The sequence below is a fragment of the Panthera tigris genome, chromosome D2 (genome assembly GCF_018350195.1).
Source record: "Panthera tigris isolate Pti1 chromosome D2, P.tigris_Pti1_mat1.1, whole genome shotgun sequence".
In the NCBI taxonomy this organism is placed as follows: domain Eukaryota; kingdom Metazoa; phylum Chordata; class Mammalia; order Carnivora; family Felidae; genus Panthera; species Panthera tigris.
In genome coordinates, this window is record NC_056670.1 from 16,889,785 (window position 1) to 16,917,052 (window position 27,268).

At 45.9% G+C, this 27,268-nt stretch overlaps 1 protein-coding gene across 6 annotated transcripts in view; it reads right to left on the reverse strand.

The window, feature by feature from the left end:
* TRIM67 (tripartite motif containing 67) overlaps positions 1 to 26,109 on the reverse strand; it is a 50,463-nt gene extending 24,354 nt beyond the window's left edge. For 4 of the 6 annotated variants that reach the window (XM_042960397.1, XM_042960396.1, XM_042960395.1 and 1 more), the window contains exons 1-3: positions 25,970 to 26,109; positions 25,355 to 25,861; positions 25,066 to 25,261 (exon numbers count right to left, since the gene is read on the reverse strand). In XM_042960397.1, the coding sequence (XP_042816331.1) occupies positions 25,066 to 25,261; positions 25,355 to 25,861; positions 25,970 to 26,109 (843 nt within the window). Of the gene's footprint in view, positions 1 to 25,065 lie in introns of all 6 variants that reach the window. The other 2 variants (XM_042960393.1, XM_042960392.1) reach the window with 2 other exon arrangements.
* Positions 26,110 to 27,268: the final 1,159 nt, after the last annotated feature.

A 27,268-nucleotide genomic window follows, 5' to 3' on the forward strand; every position in this document is an offset into this window, starting at 1 on the left:
TGGTGAAATGGGGTTGCATGGGCCCCAGGGTATTTCTCCCACCTTTTCATCCTCTGCTAGTAGTAATGTGTTGGTTTTTAAAATTTGTGGCTGGAGACGCATGAGCAGTGTTAAGACATACCCACCCCCGCCCAAGCAGGTGGCCTCCTCAGTCTCCCAGGGTAGAATCCTACTCCCCACTTGGGGAGTCCAAGCCCACTGACGTCTTTTCCTTGCATCTTCTGAAATGTTCTCTTCTGCTGTGTAAGAGCCGGAGGACCCAGCAACTGGGACCCCAACGACTAACACAGTGGTGACCTTCCAGCTTCGACATTCCCCTGGGAGGCCTCTGAGCTTTCCGTTCGTAGATTTATCTTCTGTTCGAGATTCATGTGCCTGGTAAGACACATGACCTTGCTGATCAGGCAGACGTAGATGCCATGGGACTATGTTAGTAAGACGGGCAGGCCTCTGGCAGGGGATAGAAGCAATCCAGATGGCCAGAGCAATACCTTTCCATTATCCCAGCTTCCATCTGGAAGGCAGCAGGGAGAGGCTGACTGCCATTTTCCCGCAGTCAAGATACTTCTCAGTTCAAGCCCTCACCCTTGATCAGCTTCAAGGGGATGTGTTATGGGTTTAATTGTGTCTTCCCAAAGAGATATGTTGGAGTCCTAACCCTAGTACCTCAGAATGTGAGCTTATCTGGAGATAGGGTCTTTACAGAGGGGTTCAAGATCAAATGCCGTCGTTAGGGTGGGCCCTAACCCAATACGACTGGGGTCCTTATATACAGGCACAGAGATAGACACTCATGGAGGGAAGACACCATGTGAAGACTTGGGTTATGCAGCCACAGGCCAAGGAACTACCAGAAGTTGGGAGAGAGGCCTGGAACCAATCTTCCCCTAGAGCCTTTGAACCAAGTGGCCTTGTGTTGCCTTCATTTCAGACTTCTGGCCTCCAGAATTGCGAGAGAATAAATTTATGGCATTCCAAGTCACTCAGTTTGTGGTACTTTGGTGTTTTTTTTTTTTGTTGTTGTTGTTATTTACTTAAAAAAATTTTTTTTTACATTTATTTATTTTTGAGAGATGGAGAAAGACAGAGTGTGAGCAGGGGAGGGGCAGAGAGAGAGGGAGACACAGAAGCCGAAGCAGGCTCCAGGTTCTGAGCTGTCAGCACAGAGCCCGACGCGGGGCTCGAACCCACAAACTGTGAGATCATGACATGAGCTGAAGTCAGACGCTTAACCGACTAAGCCACCCAGGTGCCCTGTTTATTTACTTTTTGAGAGAGAGAGTGAGAGAGAGTGAGAGAGAGTGAGAGAGAGCTCAAGCAGGGGAGGGGCAGAGGGAGAGAGGGAGACAGAGGATCTGAAGCAGGCTCTGTGCTGACAGGGGAGAGCCCCATGTGGGGCTCAAACTCACACACCATGAGATCATGTCCTGAGCCAAAGTCGGATACTCAACTGACTGAGCCACCCAGGTGCCCCAGTTTGTGCTACTCTGTTATGGCAGCCTTGGCAAAATGCAAAAGGGTCTAAGCAGGACATTCACAGAAGTCCTGCTTAAACCATAAAGCCAGGGGTTGATCCTGATCTGTTCTGTCCTACCTTGAAATGGATTTCTCCTTCTATAAAAAATCCTGTCTCTGCCACAACATCTCTCCCTCTGACCCTTGGGGTTCAAGGTTTTCTCTTCTGCAGCTCATGCAGAACAAAGTCAGAACTTCTCCACCAGGCCGTCAAGACTTTCATCCATTCATTGGTTTACTCAGTCAACAACCATTTGTTGGCCTCCCATAGATGAGGAAGCCACATTATATGGCTGGAAGGATTAGAACCTTCTCCCTCCCTGGGCTAACTTGAAACCCAGGCACCTACGTTCCAGAAGATCCACAACCCTGGCGTCTCCCCCACAGCTGTGAGCCCTTATCCCAGCTGTCACTCCCACTAATAATGGACTCTGCTTGCCCAAGTCTCACTCACAGTTCTCCTCTTCCATGAAGCCTTCCAAGAGTCCATGAGCTTGTGGGACCCCTTCTCCACTGTTCTACCTTGGCCTTTTGCTTTCCCCAGTGATAGTCCTTATCACTGTGTGTCTTGAGATCTAGTTCCTTGCCTACCTGCCGGTGTCACTCACTGGCTTGGGACTTTCAGAGTGAGAAGTTCTGTGCCTGCACAGAACAGGCACTCAGTAGTGTCTGTGAATTGCTCGCTAGTGAATAGTGAATTGACTGAATCTTGTGCCAGGGACTCTGGGGGCAACAGAAAAGCAGGGATAAATCTTAGTTCCCTTGGGTGAGGTCCAGGGGAGCAGCTGTGGACTGTACTTTGTCCTATTTCTAGGGACTCTGATGCCCCATTCCTGAGGTAGCCTCACCTCCTGGCCTGCCCCGCCTGGCTCATCCCAGCTTCATGGCCCCTTCCAGCGGTCCTACCCTGGTGGGGGTGCCTGAGCTCCACTCCTTTGGGCAATTTTAGATTCTTCCCCATTTAAGATGAGAAACATAGAGCCAGACACTTTTCTGACTCCCTTCCTTTGCTTTCCTTAGATCCCTCCAAAGCAGATGGGTGGAATGGAGGGAGGTCTGGGGGGAGGGGAGGCTCCTTTCTTACAGAGAGGTTTCAGATAAAGGCGATGCCAATCCAGACAACGGTGGAGTGTGGCCAGGAATGGATGCCGTGTAGCTACATGTTGGCTGGCTTGACTCAGAATTTCCTGCAGATGGATATTTTCCCTAAGTCAACCACTCAGGCTTTGGTAGATGGGAGACGGTGACTGAAGTGCTTCCAAGATCCCAGTTCAGCTTCACACTAACTCAGGGCCTGAGAGCACAATAAGCTGACCCTCTACCACCTGCCAGCCACGAGTTCAGATGCCCTGCCCCGCGTTCACCCAGTGACTCCTAGAAATGGACTTTGGACTCCGGGTCTGAATGCAGACCCTAATTTTATGTGACCAAGTTTCTTCCCCTCTCTGAGCCTTTGTGTCCTTAACTGTGAAATGGGGTAATGATACATGCCCCCATAGGGCTGTGGCAGGGTATTAGTGAGAGCGTTCACGGAAAGCCCTGGGTTCAGGGACATTCCACTGGTGGTTCTGAGCATAATGAAACCCCAGAGAGGGCTTCTCCAGGCAATTGCAGGGCCATACTTTTCTTTTCTTTTCTTTTTAAACTTTATTTATTTATTTTGAGTGGGAGGGGGCAGAGAGAGAGAGGGAGAGAGAGAGAACCCCAAGCAGGCTTCACACTGTCAGGGCAGAGCTGGATGCGAGGCTCGAGCCCACGAACTGTGAGATCATGACCTGAGTGGAGATCAAGTCAGATGCTTAACCAACTGAGGCACCGAGGCGCCCAGGACCATAGTTTCCCTGCTGTTGGCCATCCAGTTCTTCATAATAGTACTTTATGCTGCTTTGAGAAACTGCCTTTTCCCCCATGGGGGACAGTCTGGTGGGACTGGAATCAGCCCTGATATCATCGCCTTCACCCCTACAAGGGGCAAACGCATGCCCTGATCTAGGCCCTTAGTATACCAGCTCCTTAGAATTCAAAACTCAGCAAAGGGACAAACAGACCTGGGAAAATAAGCTTTTTTTCCATTGCTCCCTGACCAGATTCCTGCAATTAGACCATTCCTGTCGGGCTTGCTTCTCAGCATTTGGAAAAGCCTTTGGAACTGGAATGCTGGGTTCGAATCCCGGGTCACATACTCCTGTGTCCTCAGGTGAATCATTTCATCTCTCCCTGCCCCCATTTTTCTCAACCACAGAAAGGGGATAATGGCGGTAGGTACCTTCTAGCGTGATGAAGTGTGTTCAGACGTGCGAGGAGCTGAGAACAGAGCGCGTCTCCCATGCAATGCTGTGCATGTGCTCACCACTGCTATGCCTTCAATCCCGGCCCTCAAAGCTCCCCCCGACTCTGCGAGCGCTCAGCAAAAAAGGATGATATTTCCAATAAATCCTCTTCGATTCGAGTTGCCCAGAATTGAATTCTTTTGTTTGCAACACAGAACTCTAATTTAGTGGCAAGGAGGCCAAACAAACACAGATAGCTGTGTTATGATTCATGATTCGATGAATCTGATCCTTATGGAGATGGGGAGGCGGGGAGACCTCTTTTCCTTCCTACCCACGACTCAGCTTCAGACTCCCAACTCTCCAAATGCTTACAGCTCAGGAGTTCTCCATGAGCTCTTGCCCCCAGGCATGCAAGGGTTGGGGGGCAGTCTGGCCTGTCCGCTGGGATCTTGAAGCTGCCAATATTGATATATCAGAGCCCCCAACCAAACTTCCTGGCTGGGACTTCATGCTGAGGTCAAAAATAAGAAGAGGCAGGCCTCCTGGCTGATATCACCAGGAAGTAGCTTCTAATCATCAAATATACCCATGGGCACGCGGTTGCTTCTTATTCCGAGAAGGGGGTCCATTAGAGCCAAGTGACCCTCAAGGGTGCCCATGTGCAGGAACCAGACTCAGAATAATTGGAAATTGCCTGTCCCCCCTGGGACTCGGGCTTGTCAGTTCCTGTCGCGGTTAACAGGCAAGGGCAGCGGCTGCGGCCGCCTTCCAGACACAAACCACCTTAGCACAACCTGTTGGGCTGCGCTATACCTTTGCACCCTTGCCTTGCTGTTCACCTGCCTGATGTGTCCTCCGCTTTGCCGACGCACACAGTTGTCATTCGAAAATCGGCTCAAGTGTCCTTCCTCCAGGTTGTCCTGTCCCCTCCCTCCTTCACTCTCCCGGAGTCTATGGAGATGCCCCTTTTCTGGGCCCCCGTGTCACCCTACACCTTATTATATTATACTGTTGTCATGCGTTCATTTTCTCTTCGGCTAAGCTGAGTGGTCCTAGAGGATGGAAATTCTGTTTGCTCTACCTCTGTATGAACTACCAGGGTACAAAGTATCTGCTGAAAAAATGAATCACGTTTTTTATTAGACAACAAGACACGGAATTTCGTAACGTGAACCACGGATTGGAAGCAAGGATTAGAGCTCTATTTTAGCTTTGAATTCTTTTTTTCTTAAGTTTATTTATTTATTTATTTTGAGAGAGAGAGCATGAGTGGGGGAGGGACAGAGAGAGAGAGAGAAAGGAGAGAGAGAGAATCCCCAGCAGGCTCTGTGCTGACAAGCACAGAGCCCGATGTTGGGATTAAACTCACAAACCGTGATATCATGACCTGAGCTGAAACCAAGAGGTGGACGCTTAACTGACTGAGCCCCTCAAACTGTCACTTTTAAACTTGCTCAGGAAGTATTAGATTTATGTTTCTACCATAGTAGAATACATGGATTTTAAGCAAAATGAAACCATCCAGAAAAAGGTTCAGGACAGAGAAAAGAAGTTCAAGGAAAACCAAAGTGATAAAAAAGTCACCTCTGGACAGGATGCCCTCTTCCAGGAGTCGTATGTGTGACAGGGAATATCTATCCCTTCATAGTTCAGGGGTTCATGAGAAGAAGCCCAAATTAAAAAAAAATCAGGTCTGAAAACAAATCTAAACATGGTTCTGGTAGAGGACAGTGCTAGATTTAAAAAGTGGTTCCTTATTATTATGAAATCAAATGAAAAGATAGAATTTTTTTCTTTATTTTAGAAAGAGAGAGAGAGCGAGTGTGTGTGTGACAGTGGGGGAGGGGCAGAGGGTGAGACAGAGAGAGAATCCACGCTCAGTTAGGAGCCCGATGCGGGGCTCAATCCCATGACCCTGGGATCATGACCTGAGCCAAAATCCAGAGTCGGATGCTCAACTGACTGAGCAACCAGGCACCGCAAAAAGATAGAAACATTTTGACCAAGAAACAGAGCAAGGGTCAGAAGGGAGAGGCAAGATAGTGAAGTGGAAAGAGTGTGGTTGTATCAGACAGTGTGAAGCTAGTTAAGCCATCGTAACAAACACTCCCACACACAACTCAGACACTTCCAACAGCAAACATTTACTCCTTGCTCTCATTCCTTGTACGGATGGGGCAGGAAGTACAACCATCCCACAAGGAGGGCAGAAGGTGCTTTGAAGAAATAATAAAATGTAGTAACATGGGACACCTGGATGACTTGGTTGGTTAAGCATCCTGACTTTGGCTCTGCTCATGATCTCCCAGTTTGGGAGTTCGAGTCGCACATCAGGCTCTCCACTGGCCCCATGGAGACTGCTTTGGATCCACTCTGCCCCTCCCCTGCTAATTCTCTCTCTTTCTCCCTCTCTCTTTCTCTCTCTCTCAAAATAAATAAACTTAAACAAAAGGGATGTTCTTAAAAAAAAAAATATATATATATAGATGGGGCACCTGGGTGGCTCAGTCTGTTAGTGTCTGACTTCAACTCAGGTCATGATCTTGTGGTTCATGAGTTCCAGCCCCGCATCAGGCTCTGTGCTGACAGCTCAGAGCCTGGAGCCTGCTTCAGATTCTGTGTCTCCCTCTCTCTCTGCACCGCCACCCCCCTCAAAAATAAATAACATTAAAAAATTTCTTTTTAATATAGCAACATGATGCCTGGGGTCAGTCCCTTTACTAGCCATGGGCTCTTGGGCAAGTCTTTGCTCTTCTATAGAATCTATATGTTGTGGATTACAGCACCTACTTCTGACTTGTGACAATTAAAATTGAAAAACATATCACACCCTGTGCCTTTTTTTTTTCTTCCTCCCCTTGGGTCATCCACCCCTCCTTCTACGATTGCCTTCTTCCTCCATCCTCTACTTTCCATGCTGTTGACTTCAATGCAATGGATCTGACAGGAGTCAGAACAGCTTAGGGCAAGGCAAGTATTCGAGTGAGGGGGACAGGAAAGGAAGACAGAGACAGTGGGAGGAATTGCTTCTTAAATACAAGTGCTGACAATTGCTTCTTAAAGACAAGATCGTGGCTTTATATATTCAGGGAGAAATAAGAAATACATCCCTAATGTGTTTTAGTATTTGTATAGGACTTTATTTTAAAGGAAATAACAGGCTAAAAAATAACATGCAAAGATATATATGAATGACCACTACATTTGTAAAATTTGTGGTACAAATTTATACACAATCTAAATTTTCAGGAATAATGATTAGATAAATGGTGCTTTATCCAAGTAACTGAATACTCAGCATCCATTAAGATGCCAAATATATTTCTATTTTGACATAGAACAATCTCTGTGATAGAATGTTCAGTAGAAAGAAGAACATTACACCAAAAAACACATATAAAAAATCTCATTAAAAAATTATATATATAGGGGTGCCTGGGTGGCTCAGTTGGTTAAGCGTCCGACTTTGGCTCAGGTCATGATCTCACGGTTCGTGGGTTCGAGCCCCGCATGGGCTCTGTGCTGACAGCTCAGAGCCCGGAGCCTGTTTCAGATTCTGTGTCTCCATCTCTCGCTCTCTGCCCCTCCCCCACTCGTGCTCTGTCTCTGTCTCAAAAATAAATAAACATTAAAAAATATTTTAAAAAATTATATATATAAATAAGTAGTGTGTGTGTATACATGGTATATACCGTGTGTGTGTGTGTGTGTGTGTGTGTGTGTGTGTGTGTATACTGTATCTATCTATCCAGCCACTATTAAGGTAACTATATACGTGTGTGTGTGTGTGTCACACACATTGTAAGTTGTAAAGGTACAGGTGATTTTTCACATTTTTCTTTGCATCTTTGTATTTTCTGAATGTTTTAAACAATGAGTGTTATTCTTCTTTTTCAATCAGAAAAAACAATAAAGCTATTTGTTTCAAAAAAATAACGTGACTAAGATCTCATTTGAAATCTCCACCACTAAGCAATTTTAGAACGAAAACTAACAGCCCCATGTTTCCCCCAAATACCTTCTAATGCAGGATTTAAATGTGAGAACAATGTCTTGATGCAGCAATAATACATATGTATTGTTGCTGCTTTTATTTCTGTATTGTAATTCCAGAGTAGCTAACATACAGTGTTAAGCGATGATATTTCTTTGCTGTAATCCTGGATGGTTAATACTTTCAATATAGTTACTTCTGGTGATTATCGTGAGGACTCATGGGAAAATGGTAAGGCTGAAAAGGCTCCCATGAAGCCACCTTCCCTTCCATCCCTTCTCCTACTCTTTGCCCAGAGTCTTCAGACACCTGTAGATGTTCAGCACTGCCACCTAACACCCTTGGTCCCTCCCTTACCGCAGGACCTTCATTACCCCTGACCCACAACTGGAGTCTAAACCCCCACGGCCCTTAGTGAGCCTGGTCTCTGCAACGTCAGGAGCAAAGCCAGTCAGTGTGGCTGAATATTGTCACAGGGTTTTAGGAAACAGTTGGTTTGACCTGCTTGGATTTGTAACTTCTGCCTCTCGATTGCCAGCTCTTTTTTTGTTTCGTTTCTCCGTCCAGGTTGATTTATGAATGTTATTGTGTGCCATGGGTTGAACTGCGTCCCACAAAACTTCCTATATTGAAGTCCTAATCTCCAGTATCTCAGAATGTGACTAATTTGGGCTGAGGGTCATTGCAGATGTAATTAGTTAAGTAAAAAAAAAAAAAAAAAAAAATGAAGTAACAGTGGAGTAGGGTGACCCCTTATCGGATGCGACTGATGTCTTTATAAAAAGGGGAAGTTTGGGGAGGTCTGGGTGGCTCAGTCGGTTAAGCGTCCAACTTGTGATTTTGGCTCAGGTCATGATCTTAAGGGTTCATGAGTTCGAGCACCATATAGGGCTCTTTGCTGACAGTGTGGAGCCTGTTTGGGATTCTCTCTCTCCTTCTCTCTCTCTGCAGCGCCCCCCCCCCCACTTCAAAATAAGTAAATAAACTTAAAAAGCGAGGGAGGGGAGTTTGGATCCTGAGACACACACACACACACACACACACGGAAAATGGCACGTGAAACTGGGAGTTCATGGCCACAAGCCGAGGAAACACACCGAAGTAGGAAAGAGGCCTGGGCTGCGTTCCTTCCCTAGAGCTTTCAGAGGGGGCGTGGCCCTGCTGGCACCTTGATCTCTGACTTCTGACCTCCAGTACTGGGAGAGAATAAATTGTGGTGGTTTTAAGTCACCCTTTGTGACAATTTGTTTCAGCGGCCCTAACAAGGGGCCATGATGTATACTCCTTTTACCTATCTATCTAACCACGTATTCTTTCATATGTATTCACCGCATGGATCATATCGCACGTCCTCAGTCTCCACATCATAAATACAAGTAATGAGTTAAAGGGAAGGCAGGACAAGTTCCTCGTACCTTCAGGAAAGAAGTCAAGGACCGCAAGGAATGAGTGCCTCAAAGGTATGATAGGGACCTTTACTTACTTCATCTCATTTCATCCCACACCAGCCTTTCAAGTGGAGGGAAACTGAGGCAGGAGAGCCATTAAACACTAACCCAAAGACACAGCTCTGAAGTGATCCTAGATCTTTTGATTTCAATTCAAATCCTTCCCATGACTTCAGCCAGCGAAGGACCAGAAGGTCGGTTCCGACGATCCTGGGATAGATCTCTCTAGATATCCATTTTATGCGATGGTGTGAAGTGGTCCCGCCAGAGGACCGACTCTGGAAGATGGACCCACTGCCGTTTCACACCACACTTGACCCTGACAATAATACCGCGACAATGATGATAATAGTGGCTTTCCTTTATTGAACACCTACCAGGGCGTGTGCACTGCCTTAGTTTCTTAAAGTGCATTATCTCATTTAGTACAAGGTCATTCCCTGGCAAGTGATGGAGCTAATATTACACTGTATATTAATTACACTGGAATTAAAATTTTAAAACTTAATGACAAAAGCGATGTAGCAATGCTAACATCTAGGAAAAATCCACCAACATTTCCAGCTAGCTTCTGTCATGCCATGAGATCAGCTCACTGTTTCCGATACCACTTCCATATATAACGAGAGAAGGGAGTGCCATGCCAGCAAGTGTGGATGGCTCTTTTCAATAGGGGGACCAGAAAAATGCAAAATCCCTCCTCCCCTCATTTTCCATACCATTGGCTGGAATGCCCCTCCTTCATGAATCACTCTGTTTCGTGATTCACCACGGATTCATAAGGATTCCACTGGAATAGTCATTTGTGGCATTGCTCTTAAAACACATTTTGGTATTGTCACTATTCCTTTATTAAATAAATGTTTCTCATAGCCTACTGGGTGCCAGCGCTCTGCTGGGTACTGTGAATACAAAGATAAATAAGACAGTTCTTGCTGTCAAGATGTTCAAAGTACAGTGTTATTTATGCATGTGATGTATAAAGTTGGTTAAATAAGGACAGACACCTGGTAAGTCTCTGTTAGCTGCAAGACCCCATCGATACGTATAAATAAGGAAAGTCTAATCGAGATGGGATTTTATTTTTAAAGCTGTCTGGAGTATTACAATGAGTATTACTTGTTATAATAAAGACTCGTCTCTGTAATAAATTACTTCTCGGAGTAATAAAGACTCTGAGAGGACCCTATTGGCAGAAAAGTAAAATTGGGCACAGCCATGACCATGAAGACCGGCCAGAGAGCAGACAGCAATTCAGATCATGTGTGGGTGGTACCAAACAAGCCTGGGATAGGATGTCGGGCCCACAGACCCCACGGGACCAGAATCCTGACTTTGCCAATGCACAAAAAAACATTTACTGAGCAAAGGCAGGGGGACCTTTTTATGGCCCAGTAACCCAAACTGCTTCGTTAGGATCAGGCCAACTGTCATCACTGGTAACCATTAATAGAACTGTTTTTGTGAGAATCACGTTTGATGAGAATTGAGAGTTTTCTTTCCATGGTCAAATTACGGAAAATACCATTTGCCTTTTTGTTGGGACACCTCCTTCCTTTTCACCCCTCCAAATTCTTCCAGTTCTCTGAAACTCAACTGCACCTCCGCCTTTTCTCACAGCCCTCCCTAATGTCTCTGCTGGTATGACTCCCTACTCTGAGCCCGTTCATTCTTAGGTTGGTTCCATGCTCTTTCAGCACAAGTTACTCGTGCTCTGGAGTTGTTCTTCATCTTTTGTGCCTCAGTGGAGAGATGAGCCCTCCTGTCTATCTAATGACCAATCCAAAATCACCCTATTAATCAGCCCTTGGGTCCAGTCCCTTTTATCGCCTCCTTTCTCCTGTGAATCTCTTTTCTCATCCAGCTCTCTCACTTCTTCTTTTCCTCCTCCTCTTCCTTCTTCTTTTCCTTCTCCTTCTTCTTCTCTTCCTCCTTCTTTTCTTCTTCTTTCTTCTTCTTGTTCTTCTTCTCTTTCTCCTTCTCCTCCTTCTTCTTCTCCTTCTTCTTCTCCTTCTTCTTCTCTTCCTTCTCCTCCTTCTTCTCTTTCTCCTTCTTCTTCTCCTTGTGTTTCCTCTCTTCCCTCCCCTAACCCATTAACCGAGCAAAGCAAGTTGAAATGTTCACAGATTTTTGTTACCAGGTTTTACTGGCAAACAGGGTAAATATAACACCTGGGGAAATGATGAAAAATTACAAGAATCTTCTAAAGGATTATACCCAAGCTATTCCTGTTCTCCATTGAAATTGAAATAAAGCTAATGTTTAACCTTTCTTAGCCTCTCAAGCTAGATGTCCCCTTAAATGCAGCTGCTGGAATCCAATTACCCTCATTATTCTTTTACCACTCCAGATCCAGTATGTTTTCAGTAAGTCTCAGGTGCTAAAAAAATGGGTAACTGAGGATCCCTTGTTTGTTTGTTTTTTTTAAATCAGGAATGCCATCATATTTCTCAATGTCCCTTTGCTTCAAATGGATATATGTTAAGCCCTGGCTTACTCTACCATAAAACATTCTTCTTAACACCTCACACATTGCTGTACGTCTAAGTTCCTTCTTTCTTTCTTGACTGATAAAACTCACACTCATCATTCATAACATTAGCTCAAAGATCTTGTCTTCAGTCTCCCCCTTACTACTCTTTTCCCCCTCCCCATTTGAAACTCTAGGCAGAATTAACTGCCTTTTCCTCTCTGTTCCCTCACTGGCTTATTCACATTTAAAATATGGCACTTGTTCCACTTAAAAAAAATTTATTTATTTACTTAGAGCACAAGAGAGCACAGGTGAGGGAGGGGCGGAGAGAGGGAGACCGAGAATCCCAAGGAGGCTCCTCACTGTCAGTGCAGAGCCCGATGTGGGGCTAGATCTCACCAACCGTGGGGTCATGCATGACCTGAGCTGAAATCAAGAGCTGGATGCTCAACCCACTGAGCCACCCAGGCATCCCATCTGTTCTACTGTTTAATATTAATTCTATGCACATAAGGTTGTGCATAGAACAACATTATCAAATGATCCTTCTTCTCTAGTTGGCGCTGAGCTCTCCTGTGGCCTGTTTTATGCGTATCCCCAGTCCCCAGCACAGCCTGTGAATTACAGTAGGTGCCCAACAAATGCTTATCCAATGGAATGTTTTGATTAGATAATACAGAGCCATGAAATGATGTTTGTTGTCATTCATATGCTAGAGGAAACATGAATAGACTCAGGAACGAAAGCTACCTTAACTGTGCAATGTTAACTCATAACATTATTTGGGCTCCATTACACAGATTCCATCACCACCACCATCATGATACCTGGCAAACCCTAAAGGAGCAAGAAACGTGACAGATAACAGCATGAATCCTTCCTGCTTTACCCAGGTGGCCCTGAGACCTGTGTACCTAAACTGAAAAGAAGCTTTGGGCACCAGAGGGGCCTGTGTAACTTCCCATGAAGCATATGAAGTGGAAATCACTCGAGGAAATATTTAAATTTTTTTTTAATCCTGTTGGAATACACTTTTCTGTGGGTCTCACACATTTCTGCAAGTCTGACCATGAAGTACTGATTACTCTTTTTTTTCTGGACAGTCTTTCCAAGAATGTTTGTAGAGACAACAATCTTGGAAACTAGACAGCTGTTTCTCTCTGGAGCAAAGTGCCCCATGATAACTGCCCTTTATAAAAGATTTGGGCTCTCTAAGTTCACGCTTCCTGTCTTGTGATGCAACCTACTATGCGTGCAGGTGGATCTGGCCCTCTGCATACAACCCAGGGTGAATGGAGGCTCAGGGAATTGGCACAGATATACTGATTGATACTCTGACTACTGCTACTGCTGGGAGTGATAAATTGTTCTTCATCTCTGCCTCGAGTCTCATGTCTTCTGCCTTCATGCATGAAATTGTAGTAACTGGATTCAAGAGCTTGTACATAGGCTAAAATTTCAAACGTCTCACAGTTCCTGACACTACTACTCCCAGCAGGATCTTCTTGACTTTAATGTGCCCTGGCTTGCCCCTTTGTGCATCTTCGTATTCCCTAAAAGCTACAGGTGTGGCCCCTGCTAGATTGGACTGTAAGGAGGACACACATTCATCAGTGATAAGCTGCAAATACTTGGAAAGGAAGCCAATTTGAGAGGTAGTAATCACACCCTCCAAACAAGCCAATGGTATATGGTGTTGTTCCCATGAAGAATGTGAAATAGGGTGAATGATCTATTGTCTAGAGCAGGCAGTCGTTTTGGAGTCTCTTTATTACATAGGACTGAAAGGGACCAGCCACATGTCCCAGTGACTGGGAAGATCCCTGTTCCCTGAACTGAATGTTTTCAAGCAGCATTTCTTTAGCAGTGACTGAGCACTGCTCAGAAGTAGGGTACTATCTTAATGAGGTTTCTTATTCTTTTTGGTTTGATTCAAGTAGGCCACTGTTTGCTTCTTTATTAATCTATTTCAAAAGGTTTAAGGCAGTTTGCAAGGGGCTATAGAATTCAATAGTGCATCACTTAAACGAGAGAAAAAGAAGGGTGAGGACATAAATGGAGCCAGAAATAAAGCTTGGAATCCGTAACATAATTAAATCTATTACGTATGTATCAAATATTTGGCTCTAGACATTTTAACAGCTGAAGAGAAAAGGGAACCTGATTAGTTACATAATCTAAAGTGATCATTAGATTAAAAAAAGGGAAACTTCTGCACCCCAAAAGTTGCGTTGAAGGAGGCATGTGACAATCACTACAGGGAAGTACAAAGCTCCACTGGCATCCTTCTCCCATCCAGAACAAAACCCTAAGCCACTGAGGACAGACAGCAACTCCTGTCCTTCTACCTCATTTCTCTGAATAAGGTGAAGACCTCTTATGGCTGGAGAAAGGGAAAGAGAAAAACCCTATGTTTCTGGGGCTTATGCAGAAAACAGTCATGGGTCCAGACTATTTGAAGCTTCCTACTGCTGGAGAAGGGACAAGAAACTAAGAAAATGCAGAGGAAATCTGGAAATAAGCTTATCAGTTGACAGGACACGGTCTAGGAAAGAATCAGCGAGTTTGAAGAATAGTCAATAGAAATTATTGAAACCATAACACAAAGAGACAAGAAAAACGATTAAAGAAAAAAGAACAGAGCATCCAAGAACTGTGGGATGATATCAAACAATCTAACATATATGTTATTGGAACTCCTAAAGGACAAGAGAGGGGCTCCTGGGTGGCTCAGTCAGATGGGCATTCGACTTTGGCTCAGGTCATGATCTCACAGCTCATGAGTTCAAGCACCACATCAGGCTCTGTGCTGACAGCTCGGAGCTTGGAACCTGCTTTGGATTCTGTGTTCTCCTTCTCTCTCTGCCCCTCCCCTGCTTGTACTCTGTTTCTTTGTCTCTCAAAAATGAATAAATGGTAAAAAAAAATTTTTAAAAAAAAGGACAAGAGAGAGAGAGCAGAGCAAAAGAATTATCTAAAGAGACAATATAAGAGAATTTTCCCAAAATAATAAAAGACATCAGACCACAACTCCAAGAAGCTCAGAGAATTCCAAGTGGGACACGAATATATAAACTTCTCTCCATCACTGCTGCCTCTCTCCCAATTAAAGTAGCCCAAACTACTGTAATCACCTCCAATTTGTCTTCCTGCCTCTATTCTTGTCCCCCTACTATGCATTTTGCAAACAGCAGTCAAAAATGATATTTAAAAAAAACATCACTTCCAAGCTTGAAGGTCTCTGGCAGTCTCCCACTGCATTCATTTACCATAAAATCCAACCTGTTTCCTGTGGCCTGCCAGGTCCTGTGTCCTCCAGACCCTGCCTATCTTTCTGCTTCTGCCACTTATTCATCTTTCTTATACTCCAAACACAGGGGCCCATTTCTGTCCTATGAACACACTGGGCACCTTCCACCTCTGGTTCTTGGTTCTTGTTTTCCCTATGAAATATGCTACTTTCAGAACTGGGCAGGGCTGGCCACATCTCATCCGGTTTTCAAGTCTTGCTTTTTCCATCTTCCCCCCAAAGAAGTCCACCAAGTTTTTTTTTTTTATCACATTATTTTACTTCCATCTTAGTGGATATCAGATAGTTTCTGATATCCACTAAGAAATAATCTAATATTAGAAATTTATTGGGGCACCTGCGTGGCTCAGTCGGTTAAGTGTCCGACTTCGGCTCAGGTCATGATCTTGCGGTTCGTGAGTTCAAGCCCCGCGTCAGGCTCTGTGCTGACAGCTCAGAGCCCGGAGCCTGTTTCAGATTCTGTGTCTCCCTCTCTCTCTCTGACCTTCCCCTGTTCATGTTCTGTCTCTCTCTGTCTCAAAAATAAATAAAAGCGTTGAAAAAAAATTAAAAAAAAAGAAAGAAATTTATTTATTTGTACACTTGTTGATCTTCCTTCTCTTGGGACTACATTTATGCTCTTTGTGAGAAGAGAGCACACCCTTCTGTAGCCTTGGTGTTTAGAATGGTGCCTGGTATGATTTAGACATTCACAATCTACTTGTTGATTGAAGAATTAATTAGTTGAATTGAAGAATAAATACTTATTAGAGACATAAGCTCAGAAAAAGGACTTAATGGTCAAGAGGCACCCACCAGCTTTTAGTTATCCATAGTTAAGTACTAGAGATCACTTTTAGTTATGTGGGTATACCACTCAGCTGATAGGCAAAGTCAACCATATGGCAACACATAATTCATTGAATGATGATAAGCCACAGTTTTCATTTTAAGAGGCTTCTCATTTCTGATTATTCATATTTTATTGGTTTCCAGCCTTTATTACTACCACCCAGAATCCAACAATTAATAAGAATTAAGAGACTGGACAACATTTGCTTACATTTCTTAACACAGCCTTGACCTCATTTTTAAAAACTATGTACTGTCTGTGGGTGCCTGGGTGGCTCGGTAGGTTAAGCATCTGACTCTTGGTTTCAGGTCAGGTCATGATTTTACTGTTCATGGGATGGAGCCCCCTGTTGGGCTCTGTGCTGTCAGCACAGAGCCTTCTTGGGATTCTCTGCCTCTCTCATTCTCTCTCTCTCTCTCTCTCTCTCTCTCTCTCTCTCTCCAAATAAATAAATAAATAAATAAACAACAAACATAAAAAAAACAACAACTATGTATTGTCTGGGGTGCCTGGGTGGCTCAGTTGGTTGAACATCGGACTCTTGATTTCAGCTCAGGTCATGATCCCAGCGTTGTGGGATCAAGCCCCAAGTTGGGCTCTGCACTGAGCATGAAGCCTGCTTAAAATTCTCTCTTTCTCTCTCTCACTCACTCTCTCTCTCTCTTTCTCTCCCTCTGACCCTCCCCCACTTGCACTCACTCTCTAAAAAATAAAAAAAATAATATATATCTTAAAACAAACAAACAAACAAAAACAATGTCCTGTCCAACCAGATTTTTCAAATGACATGTGACCAAGGCCCAGTCTTCTGGCAGGTGCCAGTATTCCATTCTGTTATCTCTGTCACTTAGACCTCTTCTACACTCTTGAGCTCACTAGCCCCACCTCATTTTTCCTGTCCCTTCTGGACCATTCCCTACTCTCTCCTCCAAACCACTTAACCCCTCTATAGCCACCTGGAAAATAAAGAGGCGGTGCTATGTGATCTGTTACATTCCCTCCAGCCCTCAAATTCTTTCATCCTATTTATTCTAAACAGGATGCTTTGTCTCCTCCACATCCTTTTATTTCCATTTTATTTAATGCTGCCCCATTGCAGTTGAATGGAAGAGAGGCCATGCCCAATCTCTGTCCCTACTTTTTAGAATATTTCTTCCATTCACAATTACTCTCTCAGTGATGCCATACACATGTTTTTGTTCAGATACATACACAGCATTCTGTTACATTTTTGTAGTTAATCAAAAGGTACAATGAAGAGATTGAAAGGATCATCTTTTTACGAAATCATTTCACAACTTGCTGTGCAACAATAGCAAGCCCCTGGGCCTCAAATTCCTCATCTGCAAAATGAGGAGGCTGGAATTCACCACGTCTGCCAGAAACAGTCTATTCTAGGAATGAAAAACTTAAAATCCTGCACAGCTCTTGCTTTGCAAGAGGAAATTGCAAGCAGGGAAGGGTGAATTCATACCCCCACCCCCCCATCTCTGCCTGGATTTTCCCTTGCCCCTTAGGTTCCATGGTTTTGATACTTCCAAACTCCACCATTCCCTGGGCAGGCCCTTCAAACCTTGCTAAAGAGTGGATAAAGACTCTCTTTGCTTCTTTACAGAACAACTAAGTCACCAACCCAAAGGAAATCCAGAGATACAAACAGTAAATCCATTTCTGTTCAATCCCAGGGAAGCAGCAAAGAGCATTTGTCCAGCGTTCTCTTCTCCTGTGATACCTACACTTGAGCCCAGGAAGGCTCAGCTTTGCACACGCCTCCACCCCTCAGAGATTCCTGCCCCTCCGGGCCAGGTGTTCTTCGAACACTGAAATGTCTCCCAGCACCCAGAATTTGCTGAACCTAAAGATTCTGTTTGGTGCCAGAGTAATTAAGGCTCTCTGGTTCAATCTGCTTAGACTCCCTAGAGTCCGCTTACTGAGTATCAGCTTCAGGCTTGAGGGGGCACCCCACTTCTCAAATGACTTGCACAGTTAGAATGATGGGCCCAGTGCCCTGAAGCCCAGAAAGCATTCCCATCAGGGTTTTTCAAACTTTGAAGTACACACAAATCAACACGGGATGTTGTTAACATTCAAATCTGGAGTCATTAAGACTGTGGCATTTCCAACAAGCTCCTGGGTATTGCCATTGCTGCTTGCTGCTCAGCAGACCACACTGGTCACAGGTCCTTGTCCAGAGGTCAGCACGCTTTTTTCCACAAAGGACCAGATGGTAAATAGTTTCGGCTCTGCAAGCCACAGGTCTCTGTTAGAGCCACTCAACTCTCCCCAACAGCAACTGTAGCCAAATGCAGCCATGGGCAATATGTAAACCAACAAGCGTGGCTCAGTTCCAGTAAAAGTTTATTCACAAAAACAGATGGTGGGCTACAGTTTGTCAACCCTCTCCCTAGTCTGCCTCAGAGAGGAAGAGATAAGCTCCCCTCTGGAATATTCCACGTTGTTGACATCCACAGCTAAAGTCCCATCACCATGAATATCCACCCACCATAAATATCCATCCATACCTCCCAGTGCAGGCTAAAAAGACAACACCTCAGCCATGGAATGACTACCATAGCACACAGTATGAAATCTATTTATCACTAGCAATGTCCTTTCACATTCTTTGAGGTCTTCCTAAATTTTAAATACTCCTATCTCTATAAACAGCCTTCAAGGAAAGCAGTTCAAGCTTATGGATTTTTGCCGTCTTCTCTGAAACCCACTTCTGTTTTCCAAATGTGTGGAGTGATGAGGAAAGCATGTATTTCAAAGGTTGTTAACATAAGGGTTCTTTCAAGTAATTGTTCTGAAATCACCAACCTGCTTGGGATTAAATCCAAGAAAAGAGCAGGACTATAGCCCAGGTGTCTTTGAAGACAGTGGTGATGTGAACATGGAGGGTGGTTTGAGAGGACGTGGTGGTCTCTAGTTATCAGAGGGAACTCATGTTTCCAGAAATCTAAACAGATTAGCCATTGGTTCTTAGCCGGCCTGGGGCATATGGAACAGAAGCCAGCCTACAGTACATTTCTCAGAACTTTAGAGTTGGTGAAAGATTCAGCTTCTCGAAAATCCAGACTTTCTGGGGTGCCTGGGTGCCTCAGTTGGTTAAGTGTCTGACTTTGGCTCATGGTTCGTGAGTTTGAGCCCCGGGAGGGGCTCTGTGCTGACAGCTGGGAACCTGGAGCTTGCTTCAGATTCTGTGTCTCCCCTCTCTCTCTGCCCTTCCCCTGCTTGCGCATGCTCCTTTTTTTTTTTTTTTAATCCAGACTTTCCCTCAGATTGCACATGTTTCCATGCCACATGCTCTGATGACACTGATGCATTTTCACTCAGTAGCAGTTGGCTTAGAACAGGCAGCTCAGCTCTTGTGCAGCAATCAGCTATAGAGTAATAGAACTCAGACCTCCCCAAAGGATTTTGCTAAGCACTTCTCTCTACTGAACTCTTTCTCCCCACCCAACCCCACCCTAAAGTGCCGTAGGTGGGCCCTCAAGGCCTGGTCTTTTCATAGGCCTTCAAGATCAAGAGGGCTATTTGGACAACAGCCATGCAGATCAAACCAAGTTTTGAGAGAAGGCAGATCCCCAACTAGTAGTTAGGGATCTAAAATTCTACATATGGGGCGCCTGGGTGGCTCAGTCAGTTGAGTGTCCGACTTCAGCTCAGGTCATGATCTCGCCGTCTGTGAGTTCGGCCCCACGTCGGGCTCTGTGCTGACAGCTCAGAGCCTGGAGCCTGTTTCGGATTCTGTGTCTCCCTCTCTCTCTGCCCCTCCCCCGCTCACGCTCTGTCTCTCTGTCTCTGAAAAATGAATAAACCTTAAAAAAATTTTTAAAATTCTACATATGGTAAAACCTTGGTTTGCAAGCATAATTTGTTCCAGAAATCTGCTTGTAATCCAAAGCACTCATATATCAATGTGAATTTCAAGAGCCATTGGCTCAGTTGTGATCATGTGACATTCAGCATCACGTACAACTCGTATTGCAAGATGTTGCTCTCTTATCAAGTTAAAATTTATTAAAAATGTTTGCTCATCTTGCAGAACACTCGCAGAACAAGTTACTCGCAATCCAAGATTTTACTGTATTTGTAATCTTCTTTTTAAAAATAATTCTATCAATAATGTGATGAAAATAGCAAGTAGTAATTACTAGACACAAAATAATCCACCTTTTTCCTGCCCCACCATGGTCCCTCTCTACATGACTTTTTTATTATTTACATAATTTTTTCTCTTGGGATAAAATAAGTATAACCTTTATGAAAGGTAATTTGGTAACATTAATCAAATATCTTTTTTTTATATATAGGATTTCTTTAAAAAAAAATTTTTAGTGTTTATTTTTGAGAGAGACAGAGCATGAGTGGGGGAGGGGCAGAGAGAGAGGGAGACGGAATGCGAAGCAGGCTTCAGGTTCTGAGCTGTCAGCACAGAGCCTGATGTGGGGCTTGAACTCACAAGCTGTGCAATCATGACCTGAGCTGAAGTCGGACACTCAACGGACTGAGCCACCCAGGCGCCCCACATTAATCAAATATCTTAAAGCCAGGTATGTTTTCACATAGTAACTCCACGTTTAGAAATGTAACGTAAGGAAATAATTAAGAGTATAGGCATAGATTTAAATAATTAAGAGTATAGGCATAGACTGAAAACAACCTAAAGTCCAGCACTAAGGTGTGGCTCAAGTAAAATACTAAATCTTTATGCAGCAATGGCGTGCTGTATCAAAAACGATGTACATTAATTGACAGAAAAGATATTTATATTGTATGATTAATGAAACAAGGACACAAAATAAATGTATGATAGAATTCTACAAGGAAAACCTAAAACATTAGAAATTTTTTTTTCTCTCCAAATTGGGATTTAGGGCTATTTCTTTTCTTACAATTCTAGATTTGTAATTCTAAGTCTTAACAATGAGCATTGGTCACTTGTGTTATAAAATTCTGCTGATATTCAAATAAGTGTACTAATGATCATAGTTCAGCTACAATGACATGTTCTGCCTTTGTTATTTATGTGTTATTTCTTTTAATGGAGGAAGCCTTTACACTCGGGCTTTAAAGGCTAAAAGCCTTTTTTTTATAAAAATAAAATCAGGTAGGAACAGGGTGCTGAGAAGTCAAGTGCCCTCTGGCAGAACTTCAAGACATGAAAGTAACCTGAAGTCTTGTTTTCCCTGAGATTTCTAGGCCTCGTCATCCCTTCATTTGCTCTTGTGAAGTGCTGACTCATTAGGAACAGTAATCCTGGGGTCTCAACGAGATTTTGTTTTAATACTCTCTCATTTTCCTGGGATCTTCAAAGACTTCTAAAGAAGGGTTCATCTAGCATTTTATACCTCAGTTCAGGAATCAACTTCTACCGATAATAATTTAGCATTGACCATTGGCACCCAGTAGGAGTTACAGATGGACTTGTTGATAATCCATGACGTGTCTGTCTAGGGAAGAGACACAGCTTTCAACAATCCTGGCTTCAGGAAAATTAGAATTCCATATTCAATACGCAGAAAGACAAAAGCTCTCCTAGAAAGCTTCCCTTCCTTTGTCCTATCTTTCCCCACACATTGTTTCTTTACATCAACGTGTCTTTCAAAGGATGAACACTTTTCTGGAAGAATCATCTAAAAAGTGCTACAATAGCCAAGATATGGAAACAACCTAAACATTCATCAATAGATGAATGGATAAAGAAGAGGCGCTCTCTCTCTCTCTCTCTCTCTCTCTCTCTCATTACTGAGCCATAAAAAAGAACAATATCTTGCCACCTGTGACAACGTGGATGGACCTTGAGGTTATCGTGCTAAGTGAAATAAGTCAGAGAAAGAGAAATACCACATGATTTCACTTATAAGTGGAATCTAAAAAAAAAAAAAAAAGACAAACAAATAGACAAAACAACACCCACACTGATAGATACAGAGAACAGAGTGGTGGTGGCCAGAGGGAAAGGGGTTCAAAAGGGGGGTGGTGTGAATGGGTGAAGAAGATCAAGACACACAAACTTTCAGTTATACAAAAACCAAGTCATGGGGATGCAATGTACAGCATGGGGAATACAGTCAATAACATTGTATTAAGTTTCTACGGGGACAGGTGGAGATTAGACCTATTATGGTGGTCAGTTTTCGCAATGTATATAAATGTCCAATCACTAACTTGTACATGTGAAGCTAATAGAATATTGTATGTCAAGTATACTTCAATACATAAAAATGTGTTGAGCCAACACCTGAAGTTTTTACACTGTTTTCAAAAGGTGATAATCAATCTCGTTTTAAAATAGATTTCAGTGTCACTTACATTTCTCTTTGCTAAAGAGTCACTAATTAGATGGCAAGCTCTGGTCATGCTTGGGAGGAATTAGAGCAGGGCTTAAATGAAGGCTTCTGCAGTCACAGGAGTGTTAGGGAAATGTTTCCGTCCCAAGTCTAGTTCTGGTAGGGCAGCAAGCCTTTGTCATGGCGGCTGGGATTTTTGGATGATAACAACAACAGAGACTTTAAGTTTTACTGAAGAACTTAAACTGCCCCAGTGGGACTGTGAAATTGAGTGTTCCAGTTTCTCTTTCAAAGGTAGCTACCAGGGCACCTGGGGGGCTCAGTCGGTTGAGCGCCCAACTCTTGATATCAGCTCAGTTCGTGATCTTGAGGACGGATGTGGGATCCAGCCCTGCGATGGGCTCTGTGTTGACAGTGTGGAGCCTGCTGAGAGTCTCTCTCTCTCTCCCTCTCTCTCTGCACCACCCGCCCCCGCCGCCGCCAAATAAATAAATAAACTTTAAAAAAAAGCTACTCTCACAGTGGAGGTCTACATGCCTGACCACAAAGCAAGACCAAACGTTCCACCTGTGCTTCCTCATTTATCTTTTCCTTTGATTCCATGCCCTTCAGTGAGCTGCTCATCATAAGCACTCAATAATTTTCCTTTCTTTAGAAAACCAGTACCTGCTGAAAGAGAACAGGAGAACTTCTATTCATTCTTGGAAATGGGGTTTCACAAAAGTATCTCCCATCATTCCTTCTGGATTTGTGAAGCTGTGATTTCCCTGAAGCTGTGGCATTACATACAGCACTGACACACCAGATTCTGCATAGTTGTGTTTTCCATAGATAACTTTCCCAGTCTGTTGAGCAAATTTCACGTGTGCTTTCCGTATTTTCTCATAACTGTGCATTGTTGGTTGAGGTTAGAAATGTTATAAAAGTGCTGTGGACATCAAGGAAAGGATGACTAATGATTTTTTCTGCAAGAACCAAGAGGCTCTGGAAACCATAGCTCATTATCTAACTCACTTTTCCTGGCAAGAGTCTTAATGTCTTTTAAGACTGCACATTCATCTGGGGGAGCCTGGGTGGCTCGATCGGTTAAGCATCCGACTCTTGATTTCAATTCAGGTCATGATCTCACGGTCTGTGGGTTTGAGCCCATGTCAGGCTCTACACGGATAGTGCAGAGCCTGCTTGGGATTCTCTCTCTCTCTCCATCTCTCTCTCTCTCTGCCCCTCCCCCACTCACAGCCTCTTTCTCCCTGTCAAAATAAATAAATTTTTAAAAAAGATTTTTAAAATAAATAAATTTAAAAAATTTTTTTAAAAGATTAAAAAAAAATCTCAATTCATGTTGGTTTCCACTCTTCACTAAGTCTAAAGATTTGGGTGGCAATACCTAGAATTATTTCTAGCCTTCAAGACTGTGAAAATTTAACAACTTGTGACATCTGAATGTGAACCTATACTTCTTGTCTTGGTAACTGATCACAACCTCTTTGCAAAAGTTTTATTTGTGACATGATGTCTCTTCTGCAAATTTCCATCTCCAAGGGGGATTTCTAAAGTTTTCCCCATTCCTTTTCTAATTTTCTGATTTGAAAATGTTAAATTACAATAATAGCACACTCATTGTAGCAGATGAAATTATATAGTTAATAGTTACTTATTGTGACTATAATAAATCTATAATAGGAATCGGTTAGTCCCTTCTCTCACCTATGCTACATTTTCTGTCCATTTCCAGTTGGATGATACAAGGTAACCATGGAAAATTGATTAATTTCCTGTGTCTTTCCTCCTCAAGCAGAATACATAATTCTGTTGGGACCTTAAGACCTCCTGCCTCTTTGTGGAGTGAGAATTTACTGGAAAGAGGATATTGAATGATAAGTGTCCAAATGTGCAGGTGTAGTTGGGGTCATCCAACAGGGACTCTAACTCTGCCAGACCAGAATCACTGACCTTCGGTGCCCCTGAGTCCAGCTGCTTGGCTTGGCCTTTGGATAGGAAATTAAGGTCAATGTTCATTAGAAGAGTTGGACCCACTCTTGCCTGGGGGCCTGAACAAGGGCATGACCTGATTTTGAGGATTCTCTTGCCCAGTGTCAGATAGGAAGACACATTGGCAACCGTGAACTGGCACTTAGAGGCTGTTCCATTTTCACTTGGGAGGTGGCACCCCCAGGCCAGTCGCAGGGGAAGAAGGTTTGCAGCAGCTTGCAGAGGGAAGGGTGGCTTGCTCTGCAGGGCCACCACACTCCCACCAGCATGAGTGACAGAGTCCCAGGAAGAGAAAGTCTCTGGGGGAAAATGATGCTCCTTTCTTAAGAGGGCTCACCGCCAAATTCTCAAAGCCCATGAGCAATTATATCTTCCCTCTTGGCTGAGATACATTCTGGGGGTAGAAAGTGCTAGAGACTCCTTGAAACAGTAGGCAAATTTCTGTTCTGGTAGCAGAGGGGAGTTCTGCCCTGTAGGAAATAGTGTGTCCCTTCACTGAGGGCTCGGAAAGAATCCTCCCTGCCTTGCAATTTCCTGCAAGCAGGTGGGAACATCTGTACTTAAAAAATCTTTTTCCATGGAGGAAGAGGGCCCTGGATGCCATAAAACCGAAGGGGCCGTCAGGGTAATTTATTAGTCAACTTTGGGAATGAAAAAAACCCTGTTTCTGCATTATGGGTGCCCTTTGTGTAGAATCATACAGTCTCAGGGGAAGGGCACCGAGTAAGTCCTCTTTCCCTGCCTTTCCCATTCCGACACCCAATTCAGAGTACTTGGATTCATTTAAGTGTTTGTCAAATGACTGATGAGGGAATGAGGGAGTGAACAAAGTAATCCCTGCCTCTGCCAACTCTCCAGGGAAGAGACCAGGAGCCTTTCTCCTCCCACCCTCTTTGCACCCGTGATCCCACGCTAGCGCACCCTGCACTCACCTTGTGCTGTTTCCACATGGCTCCCAGCGGCTTCACCTCGTGCTTGCCATGACGGCCCTCCTCCAGGCACAGATAGCACACCGGGGTTCTGCAGCTCACGCAGTACATGCTGTAGTTCTCCATTTCGTGTTCGGGGCACGTAGGGAACTTGCGGGCGGCGCTGCCCCCCGCCGCTCCAGCCCCCGCGCCCCCCGGACTCTTGCAGCCGCCACCTCCGCTGGGGGCGCCCTGGGCCGCGCCCGGGGATGCTGAGGCTGCCTCCGCCGGCGCGGGTGGCGGCGGCGGCTGCACCAGGCGATGCTTAGCGAAGGGTCCCCGGGATGGATGGCATTTGAGCTGGCAAGCAGCGCAGTAGAGGACGTCGCACTGCTCGCATAGCGTGGCAGCCGGCTCCGGCGGGGTGCGGTCGCACAACTGGCAGATGGCCACTGCAGAGGCTGCGGACGCCCCCTGCGCGGCCCCGCGGCCCTGCTGGTACCGCTGCACGATGGCCTCGAGCAGCCGGTTGCGCTGGAAGCCGCGCAGGCCTCGGTGGTCCAGGGAAGCGCTGCGGTGGCACTGCGGGCACGTGATGGAGCTTGAAGAGGACGAGGACAGCGAAGAGCAGGCGGCACCCCGGGCCGCGGCGGCCGAGGAGCCTGGCGGCGCGGGCACCATGGGCAGCACGCGAACCCCGTTGGGGGACTTGAGGCTCGGCGTGTAGGAACCATAACCGCTGTCTGTCTCACTGTACAAGCTCAGCTTGTCGGCGTGGTCCCCGCCACCGCCCGCACCGCCGCCCAGGCCGCCAGCTGCGCTCCCGCCTCCGCCGCTGCAGGCCGGGCCAGCCGCCGCGTCGTGGTCCAGAGGGGGTGCCGCGGCGGCGCCGGCGGGTAGCCCGGAGCCCCGGGAGTGCAGGAGCGGCTGGGGCAGGTGCGGCTCACCGTCCGGGGTCTGCACGGCGATGGTACGAGCGCAAGGAAGGCAGACGTTGTGGGAACAGGGCAAGATGATGGGCTCCCGAAACAGGGAGCCGCACACGGGGCACTTCAGCTCCTCCTCCATCGCGGCGCGAACAGACCGAGGTGCTCAGGGTGGGAGATGGAACGGCCCAAGCTCCAGAGACAGGCGGAGGAGGGGACCAAGCGTGGTGAGCACCGGAGAGACTGCAGGCGAGGGCATTACACAGGCATGACCACTTCACAGCCTGGGGGCACGCCCCTCTCTGTGTCCTGGCGCCACCGCCCTAGGACGACTGGGGGCAAGAGAAGGGAAGGGGTCCTCACCTCCTGCCCGCGGGGCTCCTGCGCCAGCGGCTTCAACCTGCGGCCAGAGTCCAGAGTCAGTCCGCTGCCCTCGCGATGGCCGGTGAGGAGCTCTAGGTGATGAATCAGCACTAGCGCCGCCGCCGGCAGCAGCGCGCGTCTCCTATGCACATCAGGAGCAGCGGCCAGGCTGCCGTTTCCTAGCTGTCCTGTTTCAACCCCTCGGCTCCAGTGGGCAGCTGCCCAGGGGCTCCCTTTTGCCCCTGTCCTGCCCCAATCGGAGCGATCAGTAGGCGAGAAGGCGGGTGAGCAGGCCCCTTGGCCGTGGGGCTGGGTTCAGCACCACGAGGCGACGGACAGCGCCCAGAGCTCAAAGTGCCGCCCCAGCTCCTGGAGCGCAGACTGAGAGGCGGCCACCTGCCGTGCCGGGTCGCTGCGCCAGCGACTGTCTCGGTGGGGCCCAGCAGGCTCGGAGACCTTCTCTCGCCTCCCTCCCTGGTGGCTGCTGGTGCGAACCAAATGCGCCCTGGGGTTTTTCCCCTCCGCGGCAAGGATTGACCCGCTGATCTGGTTTGCTGCTGCTGCGGCGGCGGCGGAGCCTCTGACCTTGGCCGCGCGACGCTGCAGCCGGCGGGCGGAGGGCGAGCGCCCGGCTGGCTCGGGAATCCCCTCCCCGCCTTCCTGCCGCCGCCGCCGCCGCTTCCTCCTCCCTGCGCGGCGCGCTGAGGAGTTGTAATTTCCAGAGCAGGAGTAGTGGGGGGCGGGGGGAGCCGAGGAGGCGTCAGCTCAGCGAATAAGGGCTCGCCTTTTGCTGCTAGGGGAGTCAGGGGGCAATTTTAAGGGTTTCGCGGAGAGGATCATTGTTAATAACAATCTATTATTTGGATGGAGATTGCATCTTAAATTAGTACAACGCCCTGCCCCGCCCCGCCCCTGCCATCATCTCTCTTGCCCACTAC